The 17,834-nt window shown below is 43.7% G+C and overlaps 1 protein-coding gene and 1 long non-coding RNA gene across 23 annotated transcripts in view; one reads left to right on the top strand and one right to left on the bottom strand.

The window, feature by feature from the left end:
* Window positions 1-3,466: 3,466 nt before the first annotated feature.
* The window catches only part of WRN (WRN RecQ like helicase), a 49,121-nt gene continuing 34,753 nt past the window's right edge, over window positions 3,467-17,834 (bottom strand). For 8 of the 22 annotated variants that reach the window (XM_068941225.1, XM_068941224.1, XM_068941234.1 and 5 more), the window contains 8 exons: window positions 17,463-17,604; window positions 17,239-17,312; window positions 15,434-15,515; window positions 15,050-15,162; window positions 13,585-13,699; window positions 12,129-12,254; window positions 10,269-10,431; window positions 7,540-9,215 (listed from right to left, as the gene is read on the bottom strand). In XM_068941225.1, the coding sequence (XP_068797326.1) occupies window positions 8,707-9,215; window positions 10,269-10,431; window positions 12,129-12,254; window positions 13,585-13,699; window positions 15,050-15,162; window positions 15,434-15,515; window positions 17,239-17,312; window positions 17,463-17,604 (1,324 nt within the window). In that variant the 3' untranslated portion in view covers window positions 7,540-8,706. The other 14 variants (XM_068941232.1, XM_068941230.1, XM_068941238.1 and 11 more) reach the window with 9 other exon arrangements.
* LOC138067107 (uncharacterized) overlaps window positions 4,418-17,834 on the top strand; it is a 37,787-nt gene continuing 24,370 nt past the window's right edge. Inside the window, exons 1-3 of the long non-coding RNA XR_011140765.1 lie at window positions 4,418-4,708; window positions 6,712-6,855; window positions 7,444-7,546. This is a non-coding gene — a long non-coding RNA (uncharacterized lncRNA). The remainder of the gene's footprint in view (window positions 4,709-6,711; window positions 6,856-7,443; window positions 7,547-17,834) is intronic.

Below are 17,834 nucleotides of genomic sequence, written 5' to 3'. Positions count from 1 at the left end.
GTCTGGAGAAGCAATCTCATTCCTTCAATCACAAAATGAGACCACCACCACCACCAACATTCATCTCAGATGCACTTCTGGCTAACTCTCACTTGTACCAGTCCCACATGCAGAGAATGCTTTTAGCTAAAAATCAAACTATAAGCACAGTTAATGGAAGTCGATGTCACAGATGCAAGACAATTTAGGATTCATACTGAGACATGTGATGAACATGTTAGTGATGTTAATGACTTCTACTATCAGGGGACACTGGAAGATACCTCACCACCCTCTGCTGTATTTGACAAGGTCAGCCCTGAAATACTGGTGCCTTGCTCAAGAGAGGCAAGAGTAGCCATTGGGACATACTGAATTAACACGCCTATTTCCTGACAACGAGCACTCCAAATAGCAATAGGATCGCTTTCCACTTGCGATGTTTCTACGCGACGTGCATCCTCACTGCACACAAGAAGGCAGCATGCATGAAGTAACATGGCTAGCCTTTCTTACACTCGCTTCATGCTCTTAGGCCCCTCCTGAGAAGCACACATAGTGAAGACTCTTGGGACTCGTTTCAGCTACCTATTTTACACATCCAAACAAGGAGGCTGGGTGCCTGCACAAGGAAGAGAAGACAAAACGATCTTGTCTTGTCTTGCACAGCGCTGGGCCCTCCATTGTTTCCCACACACAAACTATGCCAGAGAAGCAAAGTGGCCCAACACGGCTCCTGGAGATTTCAGCTCTTGAATAAGGTTGGCCTGGACCGCCGAGACAAAAGTCTTAAGATAAAGACTGAGACCATAACCACACCTTACTATTGATCAATAAAAAGAATAAACATATACGATCTATCTCCTTTATTTTCCAGTTACTCTTCTGAACAGAACGGAGTAAACCAGGCAGTTCTGATTTTTTTGGCTTTGCAGTAACTATCCTCATTGGGAAGGTCACAAAAGTTTCACACGCTGTGGTCTTGTGAAGATTAGCGTGATCTCAATGCCCCTCCTCCCCCCGAAAGAGACCAGGGCAGGTTCTACGAGTCACAGAATCACAGAACAACGAGGAACCTGCAGGCCCTACAGAGCCAGGGACTATAGATGCTAACAGGCAATCACTGTGACATTAGTTATTAGCTTTGCAGTCACTACACAGCAAAACTAGGGACTAACCTCCTAATTTCATTTCTTCTCAAGGGAAGAATTCTTTAAACAGCAGTTTTTACTCCGTTTCCCCAAGACCAGTCTTTACCACACGCATATCCTTACATACGCCTAACAATCTGGTGACTCAAAGGAAAAGTAGGTTTTGAACAAAAGGACTTTGGCAAACAATTGAAGTGAGAATCTTAAGTTTGAAGTCAGTTCTTACAGGTGACTCTGATAATTATTCAGGACCTCTGTCCATCTACAGAATGGGTAAATGAGCAACGCAAGTCACCCTGTGATGCCCCACAGTCAATCTGAACAACTGTTCTAAAACCATACAAAGGAGAGATTTGGTTTACTCATTTTCTGTTATTTTTCTTCCATCCTTGCTGCTTCTGTAGTAGTTAGTATATACTCTTCACAGAAACCCAGAAGGAGAAAACCAAAAGGAGAGTGAACTCATTCCACATAAAGCATTACAGAAATATTGAAACCTTTCTGCCATTGTCTGGAACAAAGCCAGCAGCATAAAAAATAGTCTATTTCTCACAGCCGCAAGTTCTTACTGGCATAAGCTAATCATTTTACAACTGCAAAAGCAGTCATAGAAACATACAGCCCACAAAACCACAGAACTTTCTAGGCACCCTGCTGCTTGATCACATACCTGCTTAAATCCTCCAGATGAGAGTGACACTTGAACCGTCTGCCCTCTTCCTGCCTCCCTATCCTTCTTTCCGCCAAAACCCCTCTTAGCCAGGATAAACAGTTTAGGATATTCCATATACAATTCGATTCTCCTAAGAGAGGACAGTGCGCCAAAGCAGCTGAGGGAAACCTGGCCTCCCTGGTGGGAGGGTGTTCAGGTTGCCAAAGCATAACTGTTGTGGAAATCTTCATGCTCTTGCCTAAGGTAGGCTACGACACTCTTAGGAGCCTAGAGCCCAGAAGGAGCCTCAGTCAGAGCCTCGAGGACAAGTGATGCAAGCGGCATCGAGACAACTGCTTCCTGTCACATTAGATGCACAGGAGCGCAGAAGCCCGGTATACCAGAGGGCACAGACCTCCAACTTTAGCACTGGCAGTAGTAAAGCGAGAACAGTAGCTCTGCGCTAGCTCCCATACGCATATGGAGAAACACCTGCCTCCGTTCCTTCTCCTCTCAACGGGTTTCTGTGCTCGTTTATAATTTCTGATATCAAATGATATTCTCCAACAATGAGCTCTTTTGCCAGGTTGGACAGAAAACTACCTTCATTTATTTTAAAATGCCTGGCTGAAAACTTTATTTGGTGGCCTAAGCGCTCTGAAAAGCTGAAGGTACATAATCTCTTTGCTCTCTCCTCACATTGAAGCTGCTCCACTCCTCCCATTGTCCTTGACATTTTTCTCTGCTGTTTTTAGTTTTATTGTTTCCTTTTTGAGTTTAGAAGAGAGCTGCATGCAGCATTCGAGACACGAGCACGCAATGGATACACACAGCAGCGTGTTTTCTGTTTTAGCAATTCCTGACATTCAATTTGCCTTTTAGACGTTAGCAGAAAACTCCATGAGCGCTTTCAGAGAACTATTCACAAGAGCTCTGAGTTAATCATCTCACACAGTAACAGTGGATATAGCACACGCCACTGGTTGTATACAAATCCTTTTCCTACGGCTCCCACTGCTACGCTTCTCATTTGCTCACACCGTTTCGGTGCTGGCTTATTAGTCGCTTATTTACTACTGAGACTTATATCGTCAGCGTCACCATCCTAGGAAAACGACAAAACTCCTGATCGCAGCAGAAAGGAACCTGCAGAAGCCCTGGCATTTGTGAACAAAGACTTATTCTCAGGTAAAACAAGAATAACTGCTAAACAGAATATATTGAGTAGGATAAAAATTACAGGATCCATCTTGTGACAGTCTATGACTTTCAGATTATGACTTTCAGAAATAACTTTTGGGCTCTTTCTTGCCAGACAAGGGTGGGGAGGAAAGGGGTGTGACTTATTACTATGCGGTCTAGCGTTTATTGATATTTACAAACGAAAGCCCAGCTTCCTCTGAAGTAAAGCTTGGGCAGCAAGCCTTCTTCCAACTAACAGCATACAACACAAAGGACAAGGCTTGACCTGTATATGCAATAACAAGAATTTTTTTCCATGTTGTGCACATAAGTGACACTTTAAGAGCAAGAATGACCACAGCTGCTACCAGAATTCACAGACTGATTCATGCTAATGAATTAGAGCTCAGAAGGAGACAGCAGACAACGTAAAACATCTGCTAAGCAGGACATTTTCACCAACCTGTGTTTTGCTTTGAGCTTGACGAGCCACCTTGTTCTACCTTTGTTTTCTTCTTCTTGGAAGATGAGGAGTCAGAAGATGGCGCTGGACGTTTTTCTACTGCTGGTGTGGAGAGGGCACGCTTTTTGAATAGCTCTCGCTCTCTCAATAAGCTTGGATCCATAATTCTGTTAAGAAAAACAAAGATTAAATAGATTCAATAAAACAATTAGGAGTATAGACATCTAATTATAAAGTTGTTTACTTTTAGTCTTTTTCCTTCTCTTCCTCTTCACCAACTCCAAGAAACTGATGTTTACGGGGATTTAAGTGTCAAAACACAATCTTCTTGCCAAACAAGAGCCAGAGACTATGGAATATACTTTCTGAATCAGTCCGCAGCTTCGCGTACGTTTGCAAGAATACACGCAAAGCCTACTTGCTTAACACTGAGCTTCCGTCTTTTTGCCGAGTCTGTCTGAAAGCTCTATAATACTATCGCGGAGCTTTAAAGTTACTGGAGTGACAAAACTTCGGTGGCAGCGCGACCGGCCGCCCTCACACTGGCAAGGAGCCTGGTTCACCGGCGCACCCCGCCTTCCTACGGGCGGGGAAGGGGCCCGCGGATGTCCCCGCGCAGTCCCCTGCCGTGGCCCGAACCCCCCACCCCCCCCCCCAAAGCACGGAGCCCCCACCGGCCCGCTGTCCCGGCCATACCGGCAGTCCTTCCCCGCCTCGCACCGGGCCGCGGACCGGAGGCCGCGCCAGCCCCGCGCCGAGCGTCGCCAACCACCGCCGCGGGCAGCTCCGAGGTAACCGAGGCGCGCGCGCGCCCCTCTCCTCCCGCCAACGGTCACCCCCTCCCTCCCTCCCTCCCTCCCGCCGCCAACAGCCCCCCGCGCGCTCACCCGCCCGGCCGAGCGCGAGCACAGCGCCAGCTCCGCCGCCCCCACCTATGGGGCCATGCCGCCGTCCCGGCAGCCCCCGCGCCGCCGCCCCACCCCGGAAGCGGGCCCGCCGTTGCCGTGGCGACCGGCCGGCTGCAGCCCTAACGGCCGTAACGGCCCGCAGCCCCTTCCCCGCGCCGCCTTTCCTGGGGACCCGCCGCGCCGGCACAGAAGAGAGTCGAGCCGCTCCGGCTTTTTCTTTTGTTGTTTAATTCGAGAGTCTTTCGACAAGAAGTTTCACACAGTGAAAAGCTTAAACGTGCTATGACGGCTCTCCCAAGGAAGATGAGCTCCAAAAAAGGAAAAAAAAAAAAAAAAAAGAGACGAAATCACTGTGGCTACTGTAAAGACACAGGTAGGCACAGTAGTAAGTTTAGAAATGGAAGTACCGCGTTCATTGTTTAGTATATGTTAGCCAGAAGGCTCTCTAGGTGGGGGGGGGAAAGGGGAAGCCGGGGGGGGGAGGGGGGAGAGACCTTCAGTTAAAGAGTCCTCTTCTTGTGCCTGCTTTGGGTTTCTTGTTCTTCTCAAGAGAGGAACTAGTTGCCTCCGAGGTTCCAAACCACTCTGGCACCTTTCTCTTCAAAGGGAGATTTGAAGTCTAGAAGAAGAAAAAATATGTATATCTTGCATTTACAAAAGAAAGCTTGAACAGTCTGACTGTAACCCCTGTAGTCCTGCACTCAAAACAGAGCTCATGAGGAGAAACTGAGGTGTCCACAGTATTCCTGGAATTTATATAGCTCACAGTGCAACACTGTTTTAGAGTAGTTCAGTGAACATGAATCACACTACACTAACAAGAGAACCAAGCCTTGGAAACATTTAACTTGAAAAAGCTCACTGGCATACTTTTTAAAGTTGTTATTGAAACATTCAGGAATTGCCAAAAGAACAAAAGAATGGCCACAAACTGCCAGAGAAGAGAACAGCAGATACTGAACATAACCTAAAAGATGACATATTCTGGGGGAGGAGCAACTTGGACACTCAACTGAAACCCACAGAGGAAGCTGTGAGTGCCTGTAACTGCCTCTGAGAGATACTTTTCTATCCCTCTCTCTACGAACATAAGCAGCCCAGGCAAACCCATGGATAGCGTATATCCCCTAAGGAGAGCCTGAACATACCACATTCTCTAGGACTGCATCTATTGTTTTCACTGTGGTTGGAACAGATATTGTGGCAATAAAAAGCCTTTCATTCCATGAAGAGCTTACAGGCAGTAGGTAAATTTTTGTTAGTCCTTCAGCCATCCATGTTTAAACAACACAACTCCATGCTGCTGAAGCCTATCCTTCCTCAGGCTGAGACGAAAAAGACTGCTGGCAAGCTACCGTACGGTAACACAACAGGAGGCCTGATCTCAAGCTGGGAGAGGTTGAGACAGTCCCTGCTGCAGAGGTGTGTGCATGAGGGCTCCCAGCCAAAGCTTAGGTCGAAGCAGGAGGCATACACAGACCAACACGCCAAACAACACTTTGTTCCCAGTTCAGAACAAAGGGGCTCAACTCAGAACAGATGTTCTGGATGCTCTTTCAAGCTATGACCACCAGATGAATAAGCAAAGATTTGCAGGAGTTAAATTCGATTGAGCTTGCTGAGAAGGCCTTGTGTTCTAGTACTCAACTTTCGCAATTCAATAGCCACAGAGCAAAGTAATTGCCTGGGCTGAGGTCTGTGACCCAGGAAAGTATCAGTGGATTCAATAACACAGAGCTCAACATGGATGATCTGATATGAGTAGTGGTTCAAATCGAATAGCTCCTGTGCTGTTCAAAGAATTACAGACTTATCTTCCCTCAGGGATGTCTGTTGATAAACCGGCCAGACTGCATGATGGTTTGTCTGCATCAGGTTTTGCACTCACATCAGTAACCCAGCCTCAAACTGGGAGTCAAGGCAAGTTGTACCAGGAGTGGTGCTGCTCAGAGCAATCCAAGCTCCTTTCCGACAAGCACAACATACATGCTTATGGGATTTTCTTTGTATACAAGACCAGTGCAAAAATCCTTAATGCGGTCAACGTGCAATCTCACTCCACCGATGTGAAAGAAGAAAACTAGCAAAATGTTCTCTCTAAACGTTGGAAACCTCTGCCACTAGAGGGCTGGCAAGATCTACTGAGGGAAAAATTTTCTGAACTGAACTGCTGCTGTACAAGCAGTATATTCAGGCACAAGCAACAGCAACAGAAAGGGGCATGCTGTCTTTACATTAAGCATATTAACAGAAGAAGTTGCTTTGCAAATTCACACCAGGCCTTTCTCTCAAGGTTTCTGGGTACAGGAAAGAACCAAAATATAAGCTGGGATTTTGGTTTAAGATCCGAATCACAGGTCTGCACTCTGTTCTTAGCACAGAGCTACAGGCAATCTCACTTTTGGCTGGCAGTCAGCAAACAGCTCCTCCTCATCCAGATTGAGGGCAGACTGTTTCCAGGAGGCCAACGTGATGGACATCTGACAGCCTGCTCTGCTGCACCTCCTTTACTATTACCAGGTTAGTTGCCATCCATGCTCTGTACAGACTTTCCATAAGAGAGTAATAATGCAGTGATAAACATAAATCTGCTTTAAGGCTGAGATATGAACAACTAACTAAATTAAAGGGAAAGTTATTTTTAAAGCAAATTAGTCTGTAGTTGTAAAAGGAGATCCAACACCTCCACTTCATGAGATCACTAGTATTTCTTACCCATTTCACCCAATAAGACATGAGCACACGAGATGCATTTATTTCTTAAACAAGGGAACTGGAACTTGTACTTGAGTACCTTTTGTAGTAGAGAACACTTCATCCATCCCAGTGGCTCTGAGAACTTTGAAATACTTGCTTCTGATTCAGAAGCGCTGATTTCGATTGCATTTTTCCAGCAAAGGGGGTTAGTTAAAAAAAAGGAGTAGCAGGCACAGATGCATTCACTTTCCTAAGCTCTTATATAACACCTTTTGTCTAGTGTGCAATGGAGTGAAGTTTCAAATCCTCAGCTTTTCAGAACAACCAAAGCTGAGACTGTAGATCAACTGTACATCTCTGTCTTTCTTAAAGCACTGCTAATGGGAAAGTCTATTGCATGTGTTGTTACAGGAAGAACACCTATTTACCGAAGCTGAGGGCACCACTTGCGGATGGTTTTTTTCAACTCCTTCCTTCTGCGTAGGCTTGACAGAATTACTCTGTAAAAGCAGCAGTAAGTAAAGTTGTTAAAATCCGAGAACATTCGTTAGCGATTTTCAAGGCTGTTTCCTACAGGGAGTTATTGGAACAAGGATATCTTCATTGACTTTCATCTCTTTCAGAAGACGATTTTAATTAGCTTTTGGATTCCCAGTCTACTCATTCTTATAATATTAATTTGACTTCTAATAGTGTATCATTCCTGTTATTAGCTGCAGTAGCTAACCATAACAAAAAAAAAAATATATAGAAGTGCAATCATAGCTCAAGCAATTGAGCTGCCAGGGGATCAACTTCAGGAAGAAGAAAGCTCAGACATGGATATTATGAAACCAAAAAAGGGATTAGGAAGGCAAGAAAATCCATCAATTTGGTGAAATAGCAAGGCTTGAAAAAAAATTATTTGAACCAGAGCTGAAAAACACACTAAAACTCCTGTAAATAACAGACATTAAATCCTAGCGCAGGCAGCAAAAAGATTCAGTTTGGAATTTATTTTCAATAGTCCATTCAAAAGGCTACCCTGCACTGAGCGACTCATGATGGAAGTGCTGAGCTAGGACTTGGGAGATGGGTGGGATATTCAGAGGCCAGCTTGAGGCTCAGAAAGCTAACCTACCCTTTCTCAAACAGCAAGTAAGAGCTCCTTATTCCCTGCTCTGAAGAGAGATTTCCTCTCAGTGACTCGGACTTACAGCACGGTGCTTTCGGTTGTGATTACAGCTTGCCAGACAATCCTGGCAGGCATCGCCACTGGCTTTCTCACCTTCTCAGCTCTCCTGGAGTCTTAAGACTTTCTGGGCAGAAAGGCGATCACTTTTCCCACATAAGGTACCAATGCATTGAAGTGAGGTGAGGACAGAACTTGGACTTTGCAGCTACAAATGGTCCATGCTTTCATACTGGGGAGAACTTCAGATTTCTACTTTTTCCTCCAGCTACTTTTTCCCAGCTACTATAGATCCTAGATTTTGACAGGGGACTTTTCACATCTACTTCCTGAAGGCCTGGAGGACAGCGGGAAGTGTTCGTCCCTACTCTCTGGGGTCACTATTAAGCTGCAGTTATGATGCTCTAAGGCAGCAGACCACTAAGTTTCTGGATCCTTTCTGGACTGCATGACCATGGCCCACGTGAGCTGCACATGAGCTGAGAGTCCCAGAGAGGAACAGCTCAGCCCAAGTGACATACTAAGCAGACTGCAGCTGGGCTGCATAGGGGCAGCATCTGCCATCTTCCTAGGTCAGTAGTTTGCAAGGGGAACCCTCTGGTTCTGGCCTGAGGTTTGCTCTCACAGAAGGAAGTGAGGCAGTCTTGCTCAGACGTGCAGGACAAAGTGGAACAGGAAGATGGAAACGCTAAAAACCTCTTCTGCAAATGCCAGCAACATACAGTGCTTTCAGCCTGCTCGTACAAAGGCAGAACATGCTTTTTTACAAAAGCAGTTCTGTAACTTCTCTTACCAACCTTTGTTTCAGTCCCCAAAGTGTTTTCCCCATTTGCTTCATGTGCTCCCGTTTTTTCTTGCTGCCTGCCTGACCCTGCCAGTGTCCTTTTGTTGTCTGAACCATCCTGAGGCCTACTTCCATCCTCTTTCTCCAATACTGCGATAGTCATCCTGATGAGATACGTTTCAACAGCTGCAGGAACCAGCTTTCTAATTGCTTGAATTTTGGCTGTGTCTTGGAAAAAAATATAAATACAATATAGATTATTATTTTTAAAACCCCCTGCCCTTTATTCACAGTGCTTCTCTGCTGTAAGATAGAGTTGTTGTCCCTCATTAAAGTATAGCATAGATTAAGGCATGGAAAAGGTTAAGAAACAAAACACAGTACGTGACTTGGGCCCATAAGCTCATGGGGTAAATTCCCAACTCATTCATATTCACACAATCCTACTGTCCTTACATATAGTCTAGAAGTATTATAATCATCTGCCTCTAAGTTGCACCTCAGTATCAATCACGTTCTCTTGAGAGGCAGACTATATTAGTTCAGGCTGAAGAGTCCTCATCTTCTCCCATGCTGGAATGGGGAGCTTGCACGGCATTAAGTTTAAGCAAACAAAGTCTAGCTGGGCCAATAGCTGCTGCTGAAAAGATGCATCAGTTAGTTTGCCATCTGACAGGAGTATGGAAGCTAGGAAGTCAAAAAACTCAGGAAGCCAAAGTAATTAAGCTCCTGGGGCAAAACTGAACTCCAAGTCACTCCATCCTCAGAGCCAGAAGTCAGCATAGATTTGTCTTCAGCCCTTAAACTAGCCTAGGGTGCCAGATCACTGTGTTAATATTGAAAACTCTTTTCCTGCACTGATTCAACCTCATCACAAGCAAATAACTTCCAGATAAGTTTTTTGGAGAAATTCTACAGCTCTTAATCAGCATATTGTTTGCAGATGCCAGAGACATGTTGCCAGGCTGACTTCAACTTGCCTGCTCTAAAGTTGTGTAAATATGGAATTAATTAAAGAATGATGCCTGGAGCTTTTCAACAGCTACAGAGTTGAGGAAGGGTTTGTAGAGGGCTACCCTGCTTTGCTCTTTAATGAGTCAACATTGTCTTGAAAGAACAGGAGGTCCCCTTGGCATTGCTGTGCTCTGCCTCGATATTGCCACAGGCCTTCCAAATGAGGGGTTCTACCTAAAGGAGCAGCAGAGTTGTCAGTTTTTTTCCATTCTCTTCATCTGTATGCTACTATCATTAGAAGCTTCACATTAGGGCTGTGATTCTCACCTGAGTCAATGGGAGGATTACGGATAACATCAGAAACCATCTGTTGAACTTCTGGAGTCAAACCTGCTCGTTCCAGGTTGACAGGGTAGCCAGCTTTCATTGCCCGGCATAGGTGATTGCCAACCTCAGAAAGAGGAAGAGATCTGCTCTCACTTATAGTCCGCTGGGGAAACAACGACAGAAGGAGTTAAGGTGACAAAAGTGTCTAAAATAGAACTAAAGGCCCAAAGCCTGGCAAGTTCTCATTCTCAGAAAGCAACCAGGCACTTGTCAGCACAACAGAAAACCCAGGGCACTTTGTTTCACCCAATATCTCCGATTTGTTTTCCAACTTGTAAAGAACATTTTTCTCTTGAGGCTATTGTTTCTTTAGCTTGAGTGCAGTGCCTCACCTTGAGCTTAATTCAGATGTTTCTGAATTAAGGGGGTTCTACACAAGAAGGGTTGTGTGTGACCACCTCTAAGGCTCAGAACCCTTAAGCTTTTAACCTTGGTCTCACAGCTAGTCTTGTCTCCTCTTCTCTACCAGGGTGTCCAGGACACGTTCTTAGATATTCTCTTCTTGTATCCTTGTGGTTTAACCTCACTCACTCCTGTGGCCTGTTTATATCTCGCATTCCTTGTGCTCTGAGATTGTCACCATCATCCTCATTCCACTATGTGGCAGCTAAATCCCACAACAGAACAGTTTTTACCACAAAGGAAATGAGCACTTTCACCTGGTAAGTTAGAGCATTAACCCAGCTTCTACTTTGTGAAGTATTTCTTTGTTAAAGCCTCAGATAGCTCCTGCTAAGTAGTCATTCAGCTACACCTGACCTTCCAGGGGCCTGTTTGACTCAGGACATGGCTAATTGTGCCAAAACAAATTCATACCTGTTCATTTTCACATTTGTTTAAAAAAAAAAAAAATTGCCTCAAGATATTTGCCTTGAAGAAAAGCATCTCAGACTTGTGGTACCTAAATTTTAACTTTTTCAAGGACAGATTTCAAACTGATTAACTTTCCTTCTTTGGAAGGACAGCTTTCATGTTTCTACTGACTTCTCCCCCAGACAATACACATCCTGTGCATATAACAATCAGGGTTAGTAGATAGAGAGCATCAAGCTACCAACTAATAACTATACAATTGCTTTTTGTTAATTAGTGCTTAGATGCACTTTATTTTAGTGACTATCTGACAGGGTTTACCCATACTCTTGGGAGGCACAAAGCAAAACTTGAAGCAACTTCAGTTTCCTGTTGCAGAATTAAAAAGCAATAAATAAAAAAAACTGTATACAAGCAGCTCATGAGGCTCATCTTCAGTGCCACTGAGGACATGGCACAATGTCAGTTTAGTCACATGCCCTGCAACACTTAAACGTTTAACTCCGATGTGACAGGTAACTTTACCTCAGCTTTTTTCACAAAAAGAAACCGCTTTCAAAATCTGAACTGGAAAGCTGCATTAATACTTCGTCTTTTAGTTTTGCACTCAATCTCCCTATGAGATTCATTTCTCAACATTCAAGTCTTATGCGTGGAGATGGGGCAGGCAAAGGGGATAGGAGTTTCCTGTCTCTAATTGATGCCATGCCAATCTCTGCAGGCGCTCTAATGAGTAGGGGGCTGGGTACCATCTTGCTGCAGCCTAGTTCACAGCAAGACCAGTTCTTCATACTTGTGGTCAGTACAGATGAGTTAGATGGGCTATTATTTGCCAGGGAAGATACAGCTTCAGTGCTTTAAAGCAACCCTCTCCAGCACTGTGCAGAGGATTTGAGAGAACAAACTTGCAAGTCCCCTGCCTGCTAGACACAATATCCCTGCTGTTAGTTTTAAACAGGGAAGAGACCTCCACGGGGAAGAACATACCAAGGAGAGATTCTTCTCTTGGAACAGGACATACGTGACATGCTCAGATGGAGAGAGGGTTCCAGCACGCTTCCAGGGAGTTGTTTCTTTCTGGTCTCTAGATCCAGACAAAGGGAATGCATCCATCTAAATGATATAAAGAAGGAGTATATCCCAGTAATAACCAATGGGTCAGCCTCCCCTATACAATCTGAAGAAGTAACAGAAATGGAGTCATTTATCTTTGAGAAAGTTGGGTTTATCACTCCATGTTCCGCAAAGAAGAAACAAAAGGAGGAAACAGGATGGACATCTACATATACCCGCCTTAATAAAACAACCATGGGATTGTCCAAGGGACTTGCAGAAACCGCCCCCAAACCAGGATCCAGATCAAGACAAGACTTTTTAGTTGGTACTCTTTACATACATACGTGCAACTATTTCATCAGAATCGTGGTAGTCTGCTGTTTTGTATGGGAAATTCCTCCCATTTATTTTCTATTTTTAAAACTTATGCCTAACACACACATACACGCACAGATTTCTTTAAATACAGAAATGCTTTTGGTCTCCTTACCTCAGTCCTAACAGCTTGATCTGCGAAGCAGAAAACTCCTAACAACGTTAAACGTGTTGTTCTCAAGCATTGAGGAGAATTAGTGATACTGCTCTACCTGCTTTCATAAATCTGTCTGCTGGTCTGGACTAGCAGAAATCCTGCTAACTCTAGATGTACAGAAGAATTAAAACCCCAAAGGGAAACTGCTCTGTAGTTCCTCCCACACTCTGCTCCATTACCATCTCCGCTGGTGCCATCTCTTGCCATAGTGACCAATGAGGAAGGCACAGTAAGAGGTGCCACTCTACAGACTAGAATGGACAGAAGCAAATCAACTATGAAAAGAGCCAACTCAAAGCGTTCACAATAGCCAGAAATCAAAGCCGTTCTGCAGGACTCCCAAATAACAACTTAGGGAAAGCAAAGATGAGTCCTGCCCTCCAAATCTTCTGAAACAATAAACCATGGTGAGGCTACACACCCTATCTATTTAGTCTCCATCCATCCATCCTCAAATCAGGATGTTTAGCTACAGGGTCTAGGTAACATGGCACCTACTGGGTACCACCCAGGCTAGAAGGGCAGCTTTTGTAACGATATTGTAGACTTTGAGGATGACAACAGCAGTCCAGAACATCAGCCAGGTCTGATTGTCATGCCTATGCCAAATGCCTCACCGTGGTCCTTCAGGACCGATACCACCATGGAGGTCAGCTTAAGCAGGAGCTAAGAGTGCCAAGTAGCATGCTCCAATTTGGGAAATATATTCACAGGCAAGGCTAACGTAGGTTAGCTGCCCTGCCTGGATGGCACAACTGTGATAAAGACAAACTCTGAAGGAGAAATCTGACAGCTGTGGACCAAATTAGTTCTTTAAGGCTCTTGCATGGTAGCAGGCACTTGGCTAAATCCTACCTGCAAATTATTCACTTGGCAAAACTCCTTAATTTCAGCCAGGAGAGGAGCCAACATGGTAGATTTTGCTTCGGATACACCATCAATTCTCTTCACATTCTCAACAGTCGTAGGCCTGGTTCAGGGTGAACAATAAAAATCAGTGGGAACTTCCTAAGCTGATGCTTTGGAACATCAAGCATCTGTGAATGACAACATGCACTTTGGCAAGTAAAGTAGCATTACTGTACTTTTATCATCTTTGCAACTAATAACGAAGTCTACTGTTCGCATTTCTGTGTCCTGAAGCTTGGCCACAGCAAACACCTTGAATTTGCTGCTTAACACACAAGTCTTTATTTGCTCTTTCCTTCCAAGAGTGTGTAAGACCAGAGATCTTACATGGAATAATAAGAGAGACACTCCCAAAACAGTTATTTAACATACTTTAGGAGCTGGGGAAGGCACTTCCGATGCATTACAGACTGAGCCGCCCTACAATACCCAGTCTTATAATGGGAGAACCAAAGGAATATTTTTTGTTCGTTTCCTTTTGATAGCTGTGAGAGCAACACTAACCTGTGCTTATTCATTTATGCTACAGAACTACCCATGGATATGTAGGGAACAGCTCTTGACCTGTAGCTCTTTTAAACCTTATCAGGATAAGAACATAGTAAACCGATTCAAAAAAAAATATATCAGAGAGGAAGTGGGAAAGGTAAGAATCGGCACGGTACATCATCTTTCCCCCTCTGACTGGGCAAGCTGACAGGAGGTCTGGCTACAACAGCATGTGCAAAGTAGGCATTTTTGAAACAAAAGCTACAATGAAGAGGCAAGTCTGATGTCAGTAATGCCATCAAACTTGCACAGGTGAGCAGTCTATAAGGGTATTACAGTAAAGGAAGAGCCTCAGGAAAAGAGCTGCTGCTCTACCAATGAGGCATGCTCTCCCAACAAGATCAGAAAGGGGAGTCCCGAGTTTCAAAGCACAAGTCAGTGAACAGACTTTATCAGGCAGCAGCAAAGGAACGCAAAGTTTGACTGAAGATACTCCATAAGCAGAAATACCCATACCCGAGTAGTTCACACACTGAAAGGAGTCATGTCAGCTCTACTATTATTAGTGTGCAAAATCTCACTGCTCCTCAGGCCTGTTAAATGGGGGTAGTAGCATGGAACAGAGAAGCTTTCCAATAACAAGAGAACTGCCCAGACAGATTTGCGACATACCCAAGCTCAGAGACACATAGCAGATGCACTCTATTCTTAATTCATTCTTTTGGTAGCACTAGGTTCTTTAACAAACTGGAAATCTGCTAACCTCTCTACTGCGATTAAAAAAATGACTGAACTAGAAGCGTATATGGGAACACAATTCTCCAAGCCACTGACACTGGAGAAGTTGCATGCTAGCTTGATTTTATTTTACTCATTTGGCTTGCAGTCTTTCGCATTTACATAACACGCAAGCAGACCTCACCTTATCTGGGCCATCTCCACCAGGACCTTATTGGTTGCCAAGACAGCTGGAGGAATTAACTTCTCATTAGCTAGCTTCTGTCTAGCCATCAACAACTTGCCATACAGGGCAGTCTGTGAAGAAGAAAGCCAAATTCTTTTGAAGTAGCTTTAGATCAAGCACATCAAAATAACTAAAATATGAGAGGAAAAACTATAGCTTCCCTCATCTTTCCTCAAATATACAACAACAAGTACTGCAACCCATTAACAATCTTAACACATTTAAATTCTCTCCTGGAACTTCTGTTCAAAACCTTTTCCAACATTAAGAGCCGCCCAGCCCAGCTGCTCCAGTACAGCAGATATCTGCAATTCACAGATATCCTTCCCCTTTCAGACTTACCTGTAGTTCTTTTTCTCGAGATGAAACATCAGGTTCTACGGACTTTGAAGGAAAAGATTTGACTGGTGAGCACACGGGGACACTGATGAAAAATAAAGAAGTATAAGGTCAGCACTTGTGTTGCACCAATTGATTCACGTACTCTGCACAAGGCCGGGGGAGAGCAGCAACCTAACTTATTCTTTTGCCTCCTGCCTGGTGACATGGCACCTCATGCTAGCAGGAGCGCTGGCACAGGACTTAAGCCTATCAAGGCAGCATTAGCTTTAGGCTAATTCGCCTAGTGGATCACGACATTGCCCACTGTTAGCATTTTTGTAGCATCATTACTCTTTTCCATGACAGCTACTAAGAAACTGTCGCTTTTGTCCTTTGTTTCTTTGCAGACAGGAGTCTCAAAGCAAAATCTAACAGGTATCCCCTGAAGCTGATCCTATACCTTAAAAATAACCTTTTATTGTACAGAGCTCAAGCAAGTGATGAAAGCTGCAGTTTTGTGAACTAAGAACCTCTATCCTTACCTATAGCTGGATTCACTTGTTGTTAACAAAGCTATGTTTTTATAAGTGCTTGTCCATTCATAATATTATTCTAACAGCATTCCACAAGGAAAATCTTGCATTTTTCCCCCATTGCTGACAACGTTGATCCTGGCCAAACAGATCTAATAAGTTTAAAAGTATCAGTGACAAGGACACAGCTGCTGTGCTGTAAGCAGAATTAGCTGTTAGTGCTAGGCACATCTGCATAGAGACCAGTGTCACAGCAACCAGCCTATAGGCTCCTATTCTTAGGGAAATTTACCTCTGTAATTATGCTATTATTGTTGTATTGCGATACTGCAAGTAGACAAGCTAGAAAAAGAGCGCCCTTTCCTTGCTTTGCTAAGCCAAGTGTGAAATAACACTTGCTTTGGAATGTTGTCCCTAAAATGATCTTTCCCTGTACAGCTGCAGTGGTAATTATTCAGCTTAAATGACATATCCTATTTTCCAGTCTTCTGCCAGCATCAGGCTGCTTGCCTGAAGGAGCAATACAACTGTTCAAAAACGTAAAGTGAGTTTAATCTGAAGCATCACACAAGCCAGGAAAACAAGTTTTTTGGCCTGCTTTTTGCAGAAGCTTGTTTTATTTCCTTTGACCTCAGTGAGCCTCAACTTCTTTTCAGTCAGACTAGCGTAAAAAGGCAGAAACCCATACCTACACGCTCACTACGGTCACTGCACAAAGTATACATTCAGTTCTGCCATTCTGCCGCTTTTAGAAGTCAGGCACATGCATTATATTTGGAAATTGTTCGAAAACAATTATTCTGTTTCTGATTTTAAGTCAGCACAACTTAAAATCCATGACAACTTAAACTACTACCGAAGACTACAACAACTGAAAATACAGGGACCAGTAAAAAGTACCCAATTTAAAAGAAGTTGCTATACCCCCCTCTTTATTAACTTTTTTTTTGGGGGGGCTAGTGGACCTGAAGTGCTACCAGTGAGAATGTTTCCACCACTGCAGTGGTGAATAAAACTTGCTTTGCCTGTGACACACTAGGAATATATTGAAGTTTAATGCAGCTTGCAAAATTCTGCAAAGCCTGTTAAATGTAGTAATTCAACATGTTGGCACATAACATGGCACATTAAAAAGTTTTTAAAACTTTTTAAAATATCAGTAACTTCTAATCATAAGCAGATCTATTTTATTATGGTCGCTTTGAAGAATACTATTTCAAGGGTCATATTACAAACAGTATCCCTATTAAATAGTTAAACCATTGCTAACCATTTGAATTTAGAATACCGTACCTGTTAAGTGTCTCATTGCTTCCTGTAGAAATTTTACCTTTTCTCTCGGTAGAAAACATTTCATACAAAGACATCTACAAGACAAACAAATGCTGATTTAACAGTCTTTGCAATGCAGCTGATATAAGCAGCACAACATTAATTTGCGAGACCATGATATAGTTAAAACTTTTAAAGCAAAATGATTGACAACAGAACGCAAGAAGAGTTGTACTCATACGGACCTGTTTGACTGGTGAAAGCTTTGTTACTTTCCCATCTGGGGAGCGCTGTTCAGAGACCACAGGTGCAGGTCTACTGCAGTAAGAAAACGAATTCAATCTTACTGGAATCAGACAGACGATCATTCGTACAGTGAGGCTGCCACTTAAAAAGAATTACGTGGCTAAGCAAACCAAACTGAACTTTGTATAGGGATATTTTTAGAAAAAAATCCACAACAAATTCTTATTGGTTTTCTTAAAAATATTAAGACCTCCATTCTTTAGGGAAACATTGAGGACCTCAAAGATGAAGGCCTGCTAGAACTACTGAAACTTTTTACCAGGAAAAAGAGTCTAGTCATCAAAATCCTCGTGTTCTGTAAGACAGAAACT

The sequence above is a fragment of the Struthio camelus genome, chromosome 4, assembly GCF_040807025.1.
Source record: "Struthio camelus isolate bStrCam1 chromosome 4, bStrCam1.hap1, whole genome shotgun sequence".
In the NCBI taxonomy this organism is placed as follows: Eukaryota; Metazoa; Chordata; class Aves; order Struthioniformes; family Struthionidae; genus Struthio; species Struthio camelus.
Note: the sequence above shows the minus strand (reverse complement) of the source record. Positions and strands in the feature narration are given on the sequence as shown.